The 19,653-nt window shown below is 38.6% G+C and overlaps 3 protein-coding genes across 3 annotated transcripts; 2 read left to right on the top strand and 1 right to left on the bottom strand.

The window, feature by feature from the left end:
• Positions 1-1,639: 1,639 nt before the first annotated feature.
• LOC149019949 (uncharacterized) lies at positions 1,640-3,062 on the bottom strand. The gene has a single exon (XM_089146852.1). The coding sequence runs from the start codon at positions 2,847-2,849 to the stop codon at positions 1,998-2,000; it is 852 nt and encodes a 283-aa protein (XP_089002978.1). The 5' UTR covers positions 2,850-3,062; the 3' UTR covers positions 1,640-1,997.
• Positions 3,063-5,187: 2,125 nt separating this feature from the next.
• On the top strand, positions 5,188-6,178 carry LOC149019948 (uncharacterized). Its single transcript, XM_089146851.1, has 2 exons — positions 5,188-5,799; positions 5,913-6,178. Exons 1-2 carry the CDS (start codon positions 5,188-5,190, stop codon positions 6,135-6,137), a joined length of 837 nt encoding a protein of 278 aa, XP_089002977.1. The 3' UTR covers positions 6,138-6,178.
• Positions 6,179-8,915: 2,737 nt separating this feature from the next.
• LOC149019947 (heavy metal-associated isoprenylated plant protein 7-like) lies at positions 8,916-11,158 on the top strand. The gene is made up of 5 exons (XM_089147943.1): positions 8,916-9,218; positions 9,299-9,569; positions 9,664-9,872; positions 9,991-10,078; positions 10,403-11,158. The coding sequence occupies exons 1-5, from the start codon at positions 9,210-9,212 to the stop codon at positions 10,849-10,851; spliced, it is 1,026 nt and encodes a 341-aa protein (XP_089004069.1). The 5' UTR covers positions 8,916-9,209; the 3' UTR covers positions 10,852-11,158.
• Positions 11,159-19,653: the final 8,495 nt, after the last annotated feature.

Genomic DNA, 19,653 nt, shown 5'->3' with positions numbered 1-19,653 from the left:
AAAAACAAGAGTAGTCCAAAGAAGAATTTTTTTGGAAAAAACAACCACGAAGAAGCACGAGCACAGCCGAGGCATCCGAGACAAAGTCGGAGCCAAGGAGTGGAAGGGGCCAAGCACCGCCGAGAGAGAAGAGCCCCAGCTAGGGAATCACACAGAGTTACTCCCATAAATATGATGAAACACAACCGAACTTGGCGAGGATATGATATCATCCAGGTCAACCCCGGGGGCCAAGATGGAGACAACCCAAGTGGCGGGTAAGCCTGATTGTCGGCAAAATGCCCCTTGTCATGACACACCCAAGGAACAACAGCACCCTCAAGGCCAAGCCGCAACCAACACCGATGGGCGGAAGAAGGTTAAACCGCCAATAAGCAACACCCCTTCATTTCGAATAATAAAACCCAAACCACATCACACGCCCTCAGGCGCATCGGAATACTTGACCCAACCGGTGCTGGAGGAGACCAATTGGTTGTCCACCAACTACACCACCATGATTTGATGGGATTCACTTGTAGATACTCCCCTGATGTCTCATTGCACGTCAATAACTTGATGAGGAGAGATACCCTCGTAAAAATAGTGCATCGGCCAACCATAGCCCCGAAAATAAAGCCGCCAAGGATGTCATTCCTTTGTCAAGCCACCCCTCCAAACCAAATATTTCCATGAATTAAGCCATTCGTGGAGATTGGCCCCTCCTTGTGGGGAAGTAAATGAGAGTTGAGACCCAAACCATGTTGCTCCGGCAAATGGACATGAGAGGAAAATGTGATCAATGCTCTCCCTACCGCATCTCCGGCATAATGGATCGACGATGTTCATTGATCAGCCCCCGTGTGCTAAGCCTCTCCCACAAACCCCATAAAAGCGAACTGGTGGAGCATCTACCCGATGAACCCAACACCATCGACTGCCCAAAGCCACAGAAGATGAGGATGGCTCCTCTCAACTGTTTCTCCAATATAAGCACCATAAGCCGACTAACATGAATTGCCCACAGGCGCCCAAAAAGAGAGTGGAGGAACAAGGAGGAAGAACCACCCACCAGGGATCAAGGACTGATGAATCGCCCCAACCATGATAGGACAACAACCCCAACCCACAACAACAACAAGGGCACTGAGTCTAAACATGGGAAGAGAAGGGATCAACGAGTTCCAAATGTTAATATCTAACCCATCAATTTCCAGCATAGACCCGCTTTAAGACCTCTTCCTCATACACCCCCAAGCCCAGATGGTTTGGCCCAGCTGCATCATGAAGAAGAATTAGGGAAATAAGTATTTTCTCACTGAGGCCCATAATGAATTTGGTTCCATCCATAGTTTCCACGCAAGCTTGGTTAGTAGTGCTTGGTTTTGAGTGTCCGGATCTTTGAATCCAAGTCCCCCTTTTGATTTACGGTCCTCAAATGAAAGGCGAATGCTTAGGCCCTAAGCAAACCTCATTTAAACATGTGGTTTGCACGACAATCAACCTAATCCATTATATAACTAACCCAAATATAAGTTCCGATTTAAACACCCAAAAAAAAAAAAGAGAGTAAATTTTGAAATCAGAACCCGTCGGTAAATTGACTTCTCACCAGTGAACGATGACTTCCTGCCGGACTTGGAAAAGGATACCCATTTACCATACTAAATCAAGTAGAAGTAGAGAAAAGAAGAAGAAAAAAAGAATTCCTTAAAAATTGTAATAATAATATTTATTACTTATATTTTCGGAATCTCGTAGCTGACCACCAGAAATATAAAGAACTAAAGAAAAGGAAATTGAAAAAATTAAAATAAAATTGATTCCTTCATGAGAATCGAGATGATAATACACTACCAATTACCAAATACCACCACAGCCGAAAGGCTAAAAACCCTTTCTTCTTTTCTTTTTCTGTTTTCATCTTTTTTCGGAATTGAATTCTCTGGCCTCAACCCAGAGATCAATATAATATGCAACAAAAATTGCAACTCAATTATTATTGTTATTATTCATATTTAAATAGACGGACTCCACAGGCTCCACAAACGCGAATTGAATAACCCCAACACGTCCGGTATTAACTTTCTTGCCAATCCCCTATGGTGGTGTTGCTGGTGGTGGTGATGGTGGTCGCCGCCCGACCCCGGAACTTGTATTAATTCCTCTTCCATCTCCTCCGCCGTGTTCTTCTTGCTAGCCCATTTGACCTCACCGTCCACGCATCCATTTTCTTCTTCTTGAACTCCTTGAACCTGTTCCTCTTCATCTTTTTCATCTTCTTGAGCTCTAGCAGGCGAAATGACAGCAAATGCATCACTTTCCGGTGAAGGGTCAACTTCATCCTCCTTGGGCACCACCTCCGAAACAGAAAATCTATCCTTTTCCGGTTTACCGGAATCGAGTTTGTCAACGACCCGACGGCGGTTCATCCTGTCCCTCTTCTTTCCTCCTCGGCCGTTATTCTTCTTAGAAGTCCCACCGTTGTTCAAATAATCTTCGAAAGCTTCGATAACTTGTTGTATGAGCTCCCTATTCGGCGACGAGTCCCACCTGAACCAGTAACTTCTGTAACAGTCAAAGCAACCACACTCGAATATCGGAGGCTTATGGGAGTTGGAAGATTTCTTACACTTGTTGTTCTCTTCAATCATGGAAAGCGGAGTGGTTAACGACCTGGAAATCATGTAAGCCAAAACCTCCCGATCCTCCAAGCTAAGAACAGATGCGAGAGCAAGAATGGCTGCTGGAAGTAGGTTTAACACGGACAGAACATCTCGAGTTGAAGTAGAAGAAGAGAAGTTAGGGGTTGTGGAAGAAGATGGAGATGGATAAACCTTACCTTTGTTTTTGGGATAAAGATTCCTCATGTTTTTTTTTTTGTCTTTGGACAGGTGAAGTGATTGCTTCTCTTCTCCGTTAAGCTAGAGTTTAGAATAAAGGAAGTTGCAGAGAAGAGTGAATAGAGATGACTACTCCATTATTGCTGTGCAAGTCTGAAGAGGAAGCAAACAAGAGAGGTAGGCGGTCGGAGGAGAAGGGTTTTTATCTTGGGAAACACGATACACGAAGAGAGAGAGAGAGAGAGAGAGAGAGAGAGACGTCACTGTTGGAGGAGAGGCGCTAATTGGGTTTTACAAGGAGCGTTGAGTATTGTTTGTTTATGCGTTCGACCCACGCTAATTGGTCCTTCTTTTGCGATTTGGCCTTGCCCACTGAATACAGAAGACCAGGCCCAGTCCAACCTTCCAGACTAAAAGCCCATAATATGAGACTATTTGATCTATACCACTCCACAACCATTGCTTCGTTTAAATGAAACTTACTTTCAAAATGTCATCAAACCTTTTTCTAGATGATGACAAATACAAAAGTCAAAAACCAAGCTCAACTAAAACGAATCTCTGATTTGTTTCGGTCCCGTCACTGCTGAGGCATTGATGTCCTAATTTCCTTTCTTCTTTTTTTTCCTTTTTCTTCTCTTGTTTTGGGTTAAAGATTGATGCCTAATTTCTATGGCGTTTCAAACTCTTGTATTATAATAGTATAGGAGAATGATTAATCTGGCTATTCTCATTTGGAAAATAAAGTAAATTTATCTACAAGCTTTGTTGCTTTGGAAAGCATGTCAAGTGCATATCAAAATCATTTAATCGTACTAAATCGTGTTATCTAAAATTTCTATTTAAAATTTTTGAATTTCTTCGATACAATTCTGGTTTTAGGTACTCATATTGTTGGTATATACAATAACCATACCAAATTGGTATTGTAACAAATCAAGGGATATAAATGTGCTTTTTCAATTAAAATACTTTATCTTTATCTTATCCCTAATTCACTTTTTCAATTTTTGTTTCGTCTAGTTTTCGATATTTAAAATTGATACTGTACCAAATTATTGAAACCATACCGGTTGACACCATTAAGCTTTGGACTTATAACTTGTTTTTTTGAGTAAAAAGTCATAATCCATAACAAAGTAAGATAGAATTTATTGTACTTGTTTTGGTCTTACACCACGGGGTTGTAGTAGCCAAAGAAGATTAAAAATCTATCCGTGGATTCAATTGTTTCTGACTTTAAGGTATGGGAATAAATTTTGCCTACTCCCACAGTCCTATTTCAGGTTGGCCGTTTTACTTTTTTTTCCTTTTCTTTACTATTTACCTTCATTTGTTTATTAATTTAGTTTGTTATGAATAATACTATTCAACGTTTACCAAAAAAACAAAGAATAATACTATTCAACTACTTTTTGTTGATGGACGCGACACTGGAACCTCTCCCAGTGTATCTTCCCTTCCCTTCCCTACCCATGTGTAGTCTTTATCTGATGTACTTGTTTATTCTCATTGTAAAACAATAATGATAAAAATATAAAATATAAAACGCCTTTTACGGTTTTACCCCGAAGGTCATATATATTTAAAAAAACTTACAGATTACCAAAGTTGACATTGTCTGATATATCATATATGGTAGATAGCTAGCCATCTCTCTCTGTATTCTTCGGGCGAGGATTTTTGCCTAAAGCGGTCTGATTAACTGCGCAATGGTGAGGACCGATTAGTCCCTACCTAAACCGGTCTGATTCGGTGAACCGCGTTGTTTATTTTCGTAGGTATTTGCTCCACCGCAAAGCGAATCCTGCATTTGTTCAGAAAAGATCGGTGGAAGTAGGAGACAAGTGACACGTCATAGCAAGCGCCACCTGGCACTAAATCGTCCTTATCCTTTCTTCCTGCAAATTTGAAAACGTGTCTTTCTACATGCTCTTCCTTTGCTTAGAAAGCTCGACACTTGGCAACTAGGACGCCACGAAGATCACTGCTTCCATAGCTGCCCCTCACAGTCGTACCCTTTTTACCAAAACACACTCCATATTTTAAATATTCACCACTATCACTCCCCCTCTATCAAGGTACTCCCGTCTTTCTCTTTGGCGTTAAAAAAGAGAGTATCAAATGATTCAAATCCTATGAATTTGCAGAGAAATAAAATCCCAATGAAGAGTTCTTTGGAAGCCTGATTCTAGTTCATCCTTCTCCCTTGACCCTCGCACCCAGAATTAGTTTCTTCTTCGGTCTGTTTTAGATCTTCTTCCTCAATATTAAATAAGAGCAACATCTCCAATCAAGAACACAAGAGGCAATAAGAAAAACGCATCCCATTAGATCAATTGCAGGAATTTTGTGACAAGGAGAAATGTCGGGGGCATCTCTTGCCGTGGCACCTCGAACGGATCCAAGTGAGACCGCAATGAAACCGCCAGATTCTCGGGTACAGCAGCAGCAGCAGCAGCAATGGGGAGTGATGGGGTCTCTCCGAGTGATAGAGTTGCAACTGGTGTGCTTCATAATGGTATTCTCAGCGAGCGGACTCGTTCCTCTCTTCGACCTGGTTCTTCCAGCCTTTATATCGGCTTACCTGTTAGCCCTTTCGCGCTGGGTTTTCCCCTCGCATGAACAGGGCCGGAGGATAAGGGTGACCAAGTCGCCGGAAATCATTAAAGGTGGCCGATTTTTCCGGTTATATGTGGTGATGGGCACCACTATTGGGTTGTTCTTGCCTTTGGCTTACGTTCTTGGTGGTTTCGCCAGAGGAGACGACCATGCGGTTCGCTCTGCCACTCCTCACCTCTTCTTACTCTCTTTCCAGATCCTCACTGAGAACATCATTACTGGGTTGTCTCTGTTTTCTCCACCCGTGAGGGCACTGGTGCCGCTGCTCTATACAACGCGAAGGATTTTCGTCATCGCCGATTGGATCTCCGATGTTTGGCTAAGTAAGAGATTACCCGCAAATGCTGACACCAACGTGAGTAAAACTAATCCAATAGTCTCAGTCTCACCATGTTTATTCATTAATTTCATGCAATTATTTTATTGGTCGATCCTGAATTGTTCGAAACTACTGTTCTTGGATTGCAGAGTGTCGTATGGTTTTGGTTCGGGAGGGTTTTGGCGGCGGCGAACTTTGTCTACTTCTCATTTAACATGTTTGGGTTTCTGATTCCGAAGTTTCTTCCAAAGGCATTCGAGTATTATTTCAGGGAAAGAGATGAGGTCCATTTCAAGATTGCAGAGGACAAGCGACCATCTGTTCCGATCGACGTATCGTCATCTCAAACTTCTTCAGCGAAGAAATCGGATTGATTGGTTGGTCGTCGCATGGCATGGGTGGTTAGATTCAAAAATCTTGATCACTTTTCAAAATCTTCACTACAGCTCTGTCAAATAGAAAGTGTGAGGACTGATGTGTTGTACTTTGTGTTTAAAGTTCGAAGTCACCGTTAATCAAAAATTGATGAGGCCCACATGTTCTTTAATTATATCGCGTACTAGAACTATGAATTGGACTGGTCGTAATATCAGTGGCCCAAACACGTTCTACTGCCCATTTGTAGCCCACGGACATCATAACAGGCTCAATCCTGTCCCGCTACCATTTTAAGGCCCTCGTTGTGCATTTATTTCGTGGGTCGATAATGGGCCTAGGTCAAGATTTGTCGAGCCCATCCTTCACTTGATTTTGGAGCCTTAATCGTTAAAAGTCTTTTAAGTGGTGATGAGCTATATATGAACCTTTAGGCTGAGTTCTTTTGTTGGAATAAAGGAGGTTTTTTTTACCTTAAGCTATTTTGAAAGATTCACATTTCCTATTTTTTCACAAATTTTTTGTTTTTATTTACATCTTCTTCATGCTATGACACGGGGTCTTCTTCATTCTATTACACATGGACATGGGGTGGATATGTTTTTCTTTCTATTATAATTTTTTTTCCACTCACATGTGCAAACAAATGTAATGTAGCAGCCTTACTTTAATTAGTAGTCTTGTCTGTGTTACTTTAACTAGTAGTTAAGATAAAACGGGATATTAAAGTGAGTGCTTATGTCACATGTTAATACTAAAAAAAAGGGATATAATCATGACTAAGTAAATTTTAGTCTCATATCCAATGTATGAATAGATACAGCTTTGCTTTAGTCTGCTTTTCAAGGGAATGCAAACCTAACCTTTTAGGTTCCGTATGAAAGATTCAAACTTGGTAGGCAGAGAACAGAGCGATTCCCCAGGCAATGTGGAACTCTCAACAGAAACATGTTCGGAAGAAATCTTGTAGACGTGAGTCATACTCTAATAAGACCAACCCCATTTTATGTGTTTCTGGATATTTTTTCATCGCTGAAGTTGTTCAATTCCTCTCTGAAAATTAATAAGGCCTTACCCGTGGTGGGTTTCAATGTAAATCGGTGATAAATCACATCAAACTTACATATGTAGATGTTTCACTTACATACGTTGGTTCTGGTTCTGGGGTCTGGGGTCGTCTCTTCATGGTCTCTTTCTTTCTGTATTAATCTATTTCTCTCTTGTTGTCCATCGTTTTCTTTCTCTTTCTAGATGATGTTTTCTGGTGACAGCCTTATCTGCAGGATGCCATGGATATAGTCTCTATTATGTAACTTGTCATCGTGTTTGGCTCTTCCACCCACGTGCAATGCCATACATTTTAGCCAATTAAGCTTCCAGAGAAATTCCGAAGGGATATCTAAGTTACTATATGTTCATCAAGGGAAGGTAATCCATTGATGTAAATGTTCAAATCCAATTTCATCCACAGAATTATGTTTACATTTTCACAAAGAATGGATTCACAATCTACAAACGTCAAGTCACGACATGACTATATACATTTATATATACGTCTGGCCTGGGGGAAATTAACATCTGGATAAGTATTTCAGACGAAAAAATTAAAAACAAAACAGCCTTTCTACTTCTATTGGGGAAAAGAAATAACAGCACTGCAAGTCTGCACTGCACACATTGAGCATTCTTTACCAAAAAGTCAAAAACATTAAAAGCTTATGTATAACGTTGTAAAGGATTTCTACTAAAAAATAATAATAATAACAAGGTTCTAAAGAACACCATCTACCATGAACATGTAATTATGTGGATAAGTATTTCAGACGAAAAAACTAACCAACATTTCTAGAGTTAGATGCCTCAAGTCTATTAATCACTTGATTGAGAACTAGATCATTGGAATGAATAATTAAAGCAAAAATTTTCCTTGTTTTTTTGGGGGGATTTGATTCTAAGCCATAACTCCAGAATGGACTACATTTTCTCTTATTCTCTCTTCAGAAAAAGACACAAAAAGCAAGAGAAAAAAAGTGGGTCCAGATTCATAGTAGAATGCAACAAATGCTGGGCCTTGAGACAAGTCAGCACTGTACACACCTCAACTTCAACAGCAAATCAGTACACGTCAGATAAGATAGGGAGTCATGTCACAGGTCACAGCTGGTCCCACATTACCCACCAATACATTACGGTTGTCTCTCCACCCTCAATAAATTCAAACACTCCAACATTCTCCTTTTGACTTCTCCAGTCCAGCGATGAGCGATCGATCCCCTCTAGCTTTGAAGAGAATATTATTAACTCATACCCAGCTACCACTTCTCTTGGTGATCTCGAGTTTCTTTTTGGGGTTTCGGAGGAGATTATGATAAACACAGACTCTGTAGTCCGAGACCACGCTATAGGGGAGACCTTCCTTGATTGTCAATCTAAAATCAAACAGTTTAAAAGATTTGAATTTTATCCGAAAGCGAAAGCGAAAGCAGGAAATTAAAGAGTCAGCGTTAATGGGCTTTATGGGCTTGCTGCTGGCTTTGGGATGTTATCCTTATAGTATTTAAAAGGTCCATCCATTTACAGCCCATGTCTATTCCCCTCGATTAGCGATCCCGTCGGTTGTGTGCTGTGTAAAAGTGGAATCCTGCACCCTCTTTTGCACGTGCCACATTCACTAGCGCCACGACATCTCCATGTCGATGACAAAGAAAGATCCACATCTCATGGCCTACTTAATACTATATAGAAACGAAACAAAGAGCAACAACCACCATACCACAACCAAACCCTGTTCCTCTCTCTCTCTCTCTCTCTCTCTCTCACTCACTCTTCACTGGATAAATGGAGAATTGATAATACAGAGATGTGATGTAAAAACGAGGCAGGCAGCTACGAGAGACACGGATTTAAAAGCCCCTCAATCCTCACTCGTCTCCTCGTTATAGCTGATTCATTTCGCACCCAACTGCCGTGGCTCTCTGCTGCAACTATCGTGTCTGCAACTCAAAATCTCCAAGGGAACAGGGAGGGAGTAGAAGAGGAAAGCGATTAAGTACGTACAACAGAGAAGGATAATGGGAGAGGTAATAAAATTCCTGATTTCTTCTTCTACTTTTTGATTAATTTTCCTGCTTATGGTTCTTATACTTTTTGCTATTTTCAGGGAGGAGAGAAGAAAGTAGAAGAGACCAATAAAGGTGGAGAAGAGAAGAAACCCAAAGAAGACACTAAAGAAAAGAAGGAGGAACCCAAGGCTGAGAAGCCAGCCGAGGAGAAAAAAGATGATCAAAAGACAGAGGAATCCAAGGATGCCAAAGAAGCCGACACCAAGGAATCCAAGGAACCACCTCCACCACAAGATATCGTGCTCAGAGTTTACATGCATTGCGAGGGATGTGCAAGGAAGGTTAGGAGATGCTTGAGAGGATTTGAAGGTTTGTGTTTCGGTCTCATTTTCCTTATTAGTTTCCGTTTTAAGATTTGTTTCATTGTATGAACCTTAGCTTTGTGATTCGTAATCATCTCCAGGAGTTGAAGATGTTCTGACCGATTGCAAGACTCACATGGTGGTGGTGAAGGGGGAAAAGGCCGATCCTTTGAAGGTTTTGGACAGAGTTCAACGAAAGAGTCATAGACAAGTTGACCTTCTCTCTCCGATACCCAAACCTCCGGCGGAAGAGCCGAAGAAGGATGAAGAGAAAAAAGAAGAAGCCAAACCAGAAGAGAAGAAAGAAGAGGTCCGTTCATCAAAGAAAATTCTCGAGATCGAATAAATTCAGATCTGTTTATTTCCATTTTCAGTTTCCCCTGTTCCAGTTTCATTCTAGATTTTCTTAATTTGGATCCTCTGTGCAGCCTCCGGTGATCATAGTAGTGTTAAAGGTCCACATGCACTGCGAAGCCTGCGCTCAGGAAATCAGAAAACGAATACTGAGGATGAAAGGTAAAACGAATATTCAGTTATTCACCTTCCCTCCCCTTTTTTTTTTTCCCTTCCCATAGCAGACTTAAAATTAAAATACCCTTTTTATTATTCTATTCTTTTGGATCTCTTGGAAGGTCCCATACTGCCACGGATTCTCTTTAGAATCATTCCGATTTTCGATTTGATTATACAGAATGAGAGTTATAAAGGTGAAAATCTTTCGGAATTCCCACGGATTTCAAATCCAGTCGACTTCAATTTTCAGTCTGATTGAATGGGGTTTTTTTTTGTTCAAAAACTTATTTTTGGGGGAAATTTATTAAAAGGTTTTGGTTTTTTCAGGGGTCCAGGCAGCGGATCCGGATTTGAAGAGCTCACTGGTAACAGTGAAGGGAATCTTCGATCCACCAAAGCTGGTCGAGTATGTTTACAAAAGAACAGGTAAGCACGCAGTGATCGTGAAGCAAGAACCAGAGAAGAAAGAGGAGGAGGAGAAGGGAAAGGAAGAAAAAGAAGAGAAGAAAGGGAAAGGCGAAGAGAAAGACAAGGGAGGAGAGGGTGGTGGCGATAAGAAGGAAGAAGGAGAAGCCAAAGCAGAAACAGGAGGAGGAGGTGCTGCTGCTGCTGCTGCTGCTGGGGAAGAAGAGACCAAAGTAGAATTCATAAAAAATGAGTTCCAGTATTACAATATTCCGTATCCTCCATACAGATACGCGGCATACGCCACGGAACATGTCTACGCACCTCAGATCTTCAGTGACGAAAACCCCAACGCCTGTTCTGTTATGTAACAAAATCAAGCAATACGAGAAAAATAATGTAAAAGTAAAAATCGTATGGGAAAATTGCGTATTTTCCTACACCTCTCTCTATCTATCCTCTATATATATATATATATAGTTCCATCTTCATGTTCCTTCTTCTCTCTCCCAGTATAAATCTACGCAAGGAAACTGTAGAAATTTTGGTGAGTTCTGTACAATAACAATATCACGTTACTCTCACTATTCTTTGATTTTCTTCACTGTGAGGTTCAAGCTTCCTTCCAATTTGGGTGGATTTGAAATCTCGTATCAGTATCCAATCTCTATTTCTGGAATTGTTTTTTGGGATCGTGCAAACATGTGCTTTGAGTTTCTCTTCCTTCATGGAGATTATTCTATTTTTATATCGAATCACGAAGGTGGGTAACTCCTCGGTGGATTCCTAGTAGCTAGGGTTGCCGTTAGAGGGATTCCTAGCTAGTTAGGGTTGCCATTCGTAAAGGAAGCTCAAACTTCGATGAACATTTTTTGTGATTTGCTCGAGGGTTGTCATGACTCATGAGGCCAAACCCAGGTCATGTCATTGCAGCACTATAAAGAGAGATTAAAGTATGTGCCAGTGCCATGCCACTCGTCCACTCGTCTTTCTCTTTCTCCTCCTCCTCCTCCTCTTCCTTTCATGTTTCATCTCTCATCTCTCATCTCTGAGGGCGTAAATTTCGAAAGATACTCTAAAAGAGGTCATGTAAGGGGGGTGCCGCATGTGAGACCTGCTGTTCCTGCACTTCAGTGCGTGATGGATGGATGGTGGTCTTTGGTCTCTGTATTATTATTAGGGTAACGAAATTACAGTGAATGGATTATTTATCTGACAAAATTTGAGGATCAGGATTCGGGAAAAGCAGAGAAGAAGATTGAGATGGAGATGGAGATGACGGATTTCTCTTTTATGTTGGAAATAGGGAAAGACGTGTCACATCACCACCTTTTATTGGGAATGATGAATGGGTTTCTTTTCCTTTCACAGTTTCACCTCTCTCTCTCTCTCTCTCTCTCTCTCTCTCTCTGTATTCGTCTTTTAAAGAAAGCGATAACATCCCAGTTCCTTCTCATTTTCCAGCATTCGTCTACATGCACACGAAAAGATCGGGAAAAAAATATATATATAGCGTACAAAATAAAAAAGTTTTCCGCCATGGAAGAAAGAGATGAAACTTTGGAACCCTAATTACAGATTTCTAGATGAACAGTATTACATCATTTCTCTATTACCGGAATCTCGAACTATGTTTTCTTCAACTTTACGGTATTAATTTTTATTAGTTAGCGTTTCTTGGTCACCTCATACATGGTATCTGTCTCGAGGTATTTTGGTCCAAAGGAAGCAACTTTATTTTCTGAAATTAATAATCAATCGACATTGAATTGCATGCATAGAAATTTTTAGCTATTTCCCCGTTGTATGTTTCTGCTTTCACTGTATTGCCACATGCGCCCATGTTATGATGTTGAAACTTCAATAAGGAATTTGGGAAGAATTTCAAAATAGAATTTAAAAATCGAAAATTTCAATGTCAAAAAGGGTGATACGTACACATGTATTTTAATGCTAACAAGAGAAATCAACTCATGAGATTATAATATATTTTTTTCTTCAAAGTTTTCTTTTAATCTAATCTTTTTCACTAAATTTTACCAAAGAAGACCTCTTTAAGTTCTTCTACAATTGATGGTTAGAATTATTAAAAAAAAAATTCGCCCAAAAAATAAATTTATGCATTAGTATCAAAGCCCCACAAGAGCTTACATCTAAGATTAATTAAAAAAAAAAAAAGTTAGTTAGGATGGACAATATCATATTTTTCTTTCAATGCAAGAAATTTGTAGTCAAAACATGGTCATAAATCTAATCGAAACAGACCCTCCAACTCCCTTCCTTTTGTCTCTATCTTTTGTTGTTTTACCAAGAGTTTTGCTTAAAATTTCATATGCAATTATAACATAAGAATTTAAATTGAAAAAATAAAAATTTTTCTTTATCTCATTAGTGATATAGATATCTTACCAACCAACTTGTGTAATCAATCAATAAGAAGTCATTGTCTTACACCAAAAAAAATAAAATATTTTAATGTAGGACAATATTGGACCCATTGATACAATTAAACATAAAATAAATTACTAATGTTGATTTGGTGTTGCCATTATGAAGAAAGAATCTGCTAGGCCATCATCATATTTTTTAAAGTTTACTCTTTGGCTATTTATTATCACAAGATAGTGGACTACATCATGTAAATAAAGACGTCATATTTGTCAGAATGAAAATTTAAAATTGAAATAAAACATCGAAAATGGGTGGATCTCTCACTAAGAATTCCCTCGAGATCAAGAATAAAATTTCATTTTATATTTAAAGTATATGTGAAAAACTTATTCTTCAAGATATAGTCAAGATTTATACAAACTAGCCTGAACGTATCTCAATTATTTGGAAAAAATATATATACTAAATGAGGATGGAGTATAATATTTTTCTCACTCTCCTTGTCACATAATTAAATTTCTACCTAAAAGATGAAAACATAGAATCCCTTCTTGAATGGTTTTATTTATTTATTTATTATTTTTTTTATGAGATTCATTTGGGTCCAGCTTGTGCCCACCTTGATTACATCCTCAGGAGATGCTTGTCGTCTGCAAAGGTCGAACTCATGACCTTTCCACTGAAATCCATACCACTCTACAAACAATTCCCTCATAAAATTGAGCCATGTGATATTAAATTATTTTAATTTTTTTTATCTAAAAATCACCATTACGATTTACCTAAAAACCCACTGTGGAGAAAATGCGGCCAAATATATATAATAACATTTGTTCAATTCGAATTCTTTTTATAGTAGTCGTGAAAAAATTAAGGGGGTCAGAACTGACATGGATGGGGCCGTTGGAATATTTTCAAGATCCGTTGCACGTGATCCCCATTCATGGTTCACGTCATCATGCACTTATTAATTCTCTTGGTTTTTAACGAAAACAAAAAAGAAAAACATTAATTGGATTGTTTTTTCTACCTACGTGGCTACATCTCAATCTTAATTTTGTTGTACAGGCTCATTTTATTAAAAAACGAAAAAAAGGAAATCAATACAGAATGAAGATCAGCACAGCCTGCATTCTTTTATAACTACCAACTGAATCTTCATAGGTCATGTTATATTATAATTGATATTTATTTTTGAGTCACAAAGGTTGTCAAATAAATCAAAATTTTTTTTTTATCCTAATTTTATTGTTCTCCATGAGTTAGTACTTGTAAATGGGATCAGTAGAATAGTAAGATCTACATTTATTAGTGGAGGGGTCATGGATTTGATCTTTATGGACGATAAAATTCATTCCCAATATTGTAAACGAAGTGTGCGCAAACTAGCCCAGATATACTTCATATACAAAACAATAGTTTTATTTTACAAATTTATGTTAAAAATATGCACTGTTGAGGTTATCAAGTAATTTAATACCAATGTAAACCTTGATTTGATCGAGTTCTTTAAAATATTTTAATCGAAGAACAACTACTTCTTACATGCACATAATAATATCCAATTTAGTTTTTAATCCAATGAATTCTTTTATCTATAAAAATAAAATTTTAATGGTTATTTGCTATTTAACTTTAAATTTTCTTTTCCATCTAAGTATTTATCTTAATATTATTTTTTTAAATATGCTTCATGTATTTTAATTTAGACAATATTAATATTCTCTTAAAAAATGATTTACTTTTCAATGAAAAGAGAAGGATACGACCGAAAGAGGTTATTATATAATGTAAATGACAGATGAAAACTTCAAAATCATGAATACGAATGAAATTGCATGAAAATTGTATATGACTGAGAGAGTCTTTGGAATAAATTGCATGGCCATATAACATAATATGATGTTGTATAATTTTTTTTATTTTGACGTATACAATTTTTTTTATATTAGAGACATAATTAAACACACGATCCTTTCACTAAAAAATGTTGATCTTACCAACTGAGCAACTCTGAGATAGCCAGCTCAAAGCCTCGAACCGTGGCAGTTTATATCCCTCAGCCACAAATTTTAAGAAACCCCACAACAATATGATAAAAGTGGGCCCACACACGTGGGTACATACCGAGTGGGGGTAAGTGAATTATTCTCTGCCAATAGGTCTCCATCTGCGTGGCAATCACATGTTAGCTGTACTTGATACGCTGATATGTCTATCCTTTGCTCGGGCAGGTGGGCTCCGCCTAATATTTCTAAAATTAAATTGGCTTCCGCCTTTGCCCTTGTCATGTGCTGTGTGTGCCTCTTTTGGGTTGAAGAAAGACTGAAGAGTATATACTAGTAATTCCACCTTTACGCAATTAGATTGCAATTAGCTACACTTTTAGTCTAATCCAACATATCAGTACAATAATTAATCACTTAACTTTAACAACCCCATTCTTCAATTGGGCCACAGAAGAGAAGAGAAGAGGCTCATCACCAATTTGTGGATTTGTTTGATGAGCCAGGGCCGAGGCCCCCCCAGAGTTGTTCATCTTTTTGTGATTGCATGTGTGTGGTCGCAACTCACAAGCATATGGTATATGGTGGACCCCTTGCTCTTTATATATATATATATATATGATTGACCAATGCCAAGCTCTCTCATCTAAATGGGATCAAATTTTATTTTTGTAGCCTTGTTAACTAACCACAGCATCCCTTTTCTTCTTTTTCAATAGTTTAAGGACAAGGGCTTTTGTTGGGAAGAGGGAAGAATAGGATATACTACTACTCTAAGGTACCTAGTGCTCGTTATGATAGAAACCATAGTTTAACAAAATTCCCATCCCATACAATTGTAAAGGTGCATAACTGACACTTTAATCATTTTTAAGTTACATAACAATCTGTCTTAGTATGGAAAGTGTATTAAATAAAGGACAATATTATGTTGATAAACTTATTTAAACTGTTATTACATGTCACTGTATCTTTCTTATATAACTCACCGCATGTACTTCTAACTGTTGTGGCTATTTTAATATTTCAAATGACTACTCTTTGCTGCCTCGATAACCTTTCTCTTTATTTTGGTAAATGTGAATTTTATTGCAAAAGGGGACAAGAGGAGTACACTGCGTCCCTGATTACAAAGATCGAAGAGCCAAATAATGGAATTGGGTCAAACAATCTTACTCGCCAAATGCTACACCTTCTTGGTTAGATTATCAGCAACAGAGAGTTTGTACATCTCGACTATCATTATTATCCTCAACCACAGGTTTTACTACCAATGGACAGGGAAGAGCACTCCTTAACAGTGTTGGTAGTTCTTTCAAATCAGATTCAAGGTCACCCTTGTCGTGCAGGTATTCCTAACTGCTTAATATACATTGACACCTAACATGTGAGCAAGGGACTTTAGGAGGTAGAGGACGAATTTGTTAAATTTGATTCGAAATTTTCAACGTTACAATTGTTGGTATTGCACCTAGAGTAGACTATCCTACCATGGACATGTAGGACCAAGTTTCTACATCATAATTTAATCATTGAAGCTAAATGTTGGAGGGAGGCCCATTTAATCATGCAGCAAGCTCACATGTTTAGTCGGTGTTCGTTTGTATGGAGAATATTTTGGTATGGGATTCGATTGGTTGGTAAATAATTATAGTTAGACGATAAGATATGGCTGTAATAGAATTTAGAAGAGACAACATAACATTACATTGCGAGCTAGAACACCATGGATCTTCTCTAATTACTTCGAATGTATTCTCAGAACCTTCGAGGAACGTGGTGTGGAACCCACTAGTGACTAGACCTTACAGCTCTCTCACCATGACATGAAGTAGTTTCAGTTTCAGTTTCAGTTTCAGGTGATTATTGAATAAAAGCCACATTCCTCCTCACCCACCTGAGAATGAATAGATGCGGTGGGCTTTTTGGCTGTGTCGACTGTCGATCGATCGATAGACATTAGACATTAGACATTAGGCATTAGGCATTAGACAGTGCTTTTTTCTTATTTTTCGAGTTTCTTAATTGATTACAAAGTCATATTCTCTCGGCAAAATTGCCTCAAAAGATGCTAAAGGAATGGTTGAGGGGATTGGGAGCCATGTGGTGCATCATTATTTTAAGTCAAATGACACGTGGAAGGTAATGGTAGGGCCGTCAAAGGATGACCATAGAGAAGAAGAGTAGGCTTAGATTTGATGATGATTACGCTAGTGGTTTATTAAAGTGTTGATATGATATCATTGCGATGCTTATGATGATTAGGTTCATCGTTTGATAAATTAATCTTCGTTTTTACTTACTTATAAGCATCACATTAGCGGTGCATAACCAAACAGGGCATATTGCAATGTTTGCGTTTGTTGGGTTTACTTTCTTTTCACCTGTTTTAAGGCTTTAACTTTAACTTTTACCACCTTTAGTCTTTTGCCGTTCAGACTTGAAGAGAGCTCTTTCATGCTTAGAAGAGGCTTTTGTGGCCTTGTGGGGTAGCTAAGTTTTGCTGCTCTTCATTCTGCTTTGACAAATGAACTCAAAGGTTATTTCTATGGAGTATGGACTATATATGAATCCAGCCCAGTAGCCACCCCAGGCCTGCCTCCTTTCTTGGATAAAATGGCCCATTCATTCCTGATGAAGTTGTTCGTTCTGAAAAAACCAAGTATAATATGGGTTGATCGATGATTTTTCCAATTAACAACTCTTATAATTGTTGGATAATTTTAGCTTTGTTGGGCTTTAGTTCTCTTATTCATTTGACACGTGCCCAATAAATTGTAAAAAAAGAGCCCAACCAAATGCTTCAATCCCATGTCCACTAAAAAGGTTACTGAGTGTTGTGATCCATCTTCTCATGATATTTGTGTTATTAAAGTCGGGACATAAATAACATTCTTTGAGGGACAAGCCCACTTTTGGCCCATGTTTTTCGCTTTGGGTTGCCTTAGGCAAATTCCTGGGCCTGGATATTATTTTCCAGACTTTCCGGATAAATATAGCAATGGAAACTCCAAGGGAGCACACGCCATGTCATATGTGTGCTGTCACCTACGTCACAAGTCTGTAGAACGGTGGAAGCTGCTTTCTAGTAAACTGGTAAAGGATCTGGGACAGGTGGCAAGACTGGAGTATATGTAGAAAGCTATACCTTCAAAGCTCTAATGTTATGAACGTCCATCAGGTATTGAGTCTCCAACTAGGCATTATAGGAAGCTAAATGTAGATGCCTCTTTTATTGTTGAAAATGGAAATACAGGGTTGTGTTTCATTCTTAGAGATTTGTGAAAGCACACCTGTGTTTGCTGTCTCAGAACCTGAAGCAGCCTCTTCGACGATAATGGCAGAAACCCTTGCTATGCGATCAGACCTACTCTATGGTTTGCCTGAAGGAGTGGGCTATTTGCAGGTGGAATCAAATGCTTTGGACTTAATTATGTCCATTAATCAAAGAAGACACTCTGGCCCACGACATTCAGCCCATTAGGTTGCGTTTGTTTGCTTGGAATAAAAGTGAGGTGCTAAAAAAATGGTGGGAATTTTTTTGAAAAAAATATAGATTTCTTACTTTTCCCTTAAATCTTAAATGCTAGATTATTTGGTTGCTTGGGGTGAGAAAGTGAGAGACAAGTTTAGTGATATGAGAGCCCCAACTTTCCCACCCCATGCCATTTTAAACCCCACAAATTTGGTGAAATTTTGTGGAAAAGTTTAAAAAAGTAAAAAGTATGACTCACACCATTATCACTTTTTCACAAAACTTTTTCTTTTCTTTTCCTTCTCCTTCACTTCAGTACACATGGGGTCCACATGTTTTTTCTCACCCAACATTTGCAAACAAACAGCAGCAACCTTGTTGCTAACCAATTAGCAAGGAGGGTGCAATCAGATACGGTTATGACTGAATGACCTATATTCAATCGTTGGATTTAGGCGCTTTGTTCTCTTGTTTCCACGGCTTAGCCGTTATAAATATGACTTCATTACCAAAAAAGAAAAAAAAACATCTTCAAATCCTGAATGGATCTTGACCATGTAGGACGCTTTTTTCCTTCAGCAAGGTGGGCTGGGTATCGGGAGAAATCAATGTGAACCACATAGATACACACATCCGATATACCAATATGATGCCGATTCAGGCCGGTTTATAATTTACATTTGGTATCAAATCTACATACACCAGATCAGACCAGACCAGAGCAGACCAATCATTTAGCATACTGATGGAAGGCCACACATACACAAAACTGAATTTTGCCAAAAAGAAGCTATACACGAAACTGAATAATCTACGCTTGATCCAATTCCAAATATATTCGGTCACTCGTTTTTTTTTCTCACAATCAATAAATAAAAGCTCAAAAAAAAAGTCCATATAATGCTTTCACCTGACCCGATATACTATTCTTGTATCAGTACCAGCGGCTCGCATTACCATTTTCTACAACTGTACGACCCTCACCTCTGTCTCGGGTTAGGTGTGAAGATGCGGATATCCTGTGACAGGCTGGAAATTGTATTATTTTTAATTTTTGTAAAAGCTGAAAAACTGTAACGGTTATAAGAAAACTTGTCCTTTTCTTCTTTTTCTTTTTTTAAATTTATTAAAATAATAGCGAAGAGCAGTCGCGGAGTCCAAATAGTCAACGTGCCGATCCGGAATGGATAGTTCAAAACCACAACGCGGAAGCACAAATGCCAATTGGGCTAACGCTCTTTTCTGTGGTAGGATAATTGGACTAACGTTACAATCAAGGAACGGTCAAAGAAATCCTGCTG

This window comes from Hakea prostrata, chromosome 3 (genome assembly GCF_041222555.1).
Source record: "Hakea prostrata isolate BN-2017 chromosome 3, UWA_Hpros_2, whole genome shotgun sequence".
NCBI lineage: Eukaryota > Viridiplantae > Streptophyta > Magnoliopsida > Proteales > Proteaceae > Hakea > Hakea prostrata.
This window is presented reverse-complemented; position numbering and strand designations above follow the sequence as displayed.

Excerpts from the sequence above, each read along its gene's own strand:
- LOC149019949 (XM_089146852.1), bottom strand. The coding sequence starts at position 2,849 with ATGAGGAATCTTTATCCCAAAAACAAAGGTAAGGTTTATCCATCTCCA.
- LOC149019948 (XM_089146851.1), top strand. The coding sequence starts at position 5,188 with ATGTCGGGGGCATCTCTTGCCGTGGCACCTCGAACGGATCCAAGTGAG. Across the intron at positions 5,800-5,912 it reads CCGCAAATGCTGACACCAAC|AGTGTCGTATGGTTTTGGTT; the intron begins GTGAGTAAAACT and ends CTTGGATTGCAG.
- LOC149019947 (XM_089147943.1), top strand. Across the intron at positions 9,570-9,663 it reads ATGCTTGAGAGGATTTGAAG|GAGTTGAAGATGTTCTGACC; the intron begins GTTTGTGTTTCG and ends AATCATCTCCAG. Across the intron at positions 9,873-9,990 it reads CAGAAGAGAAGAAAGAAGAG|CCTCCGGTGATCATAGTAGT; the intron begins GTCCGTTCATCA and ends TCCTCTGTGCAG.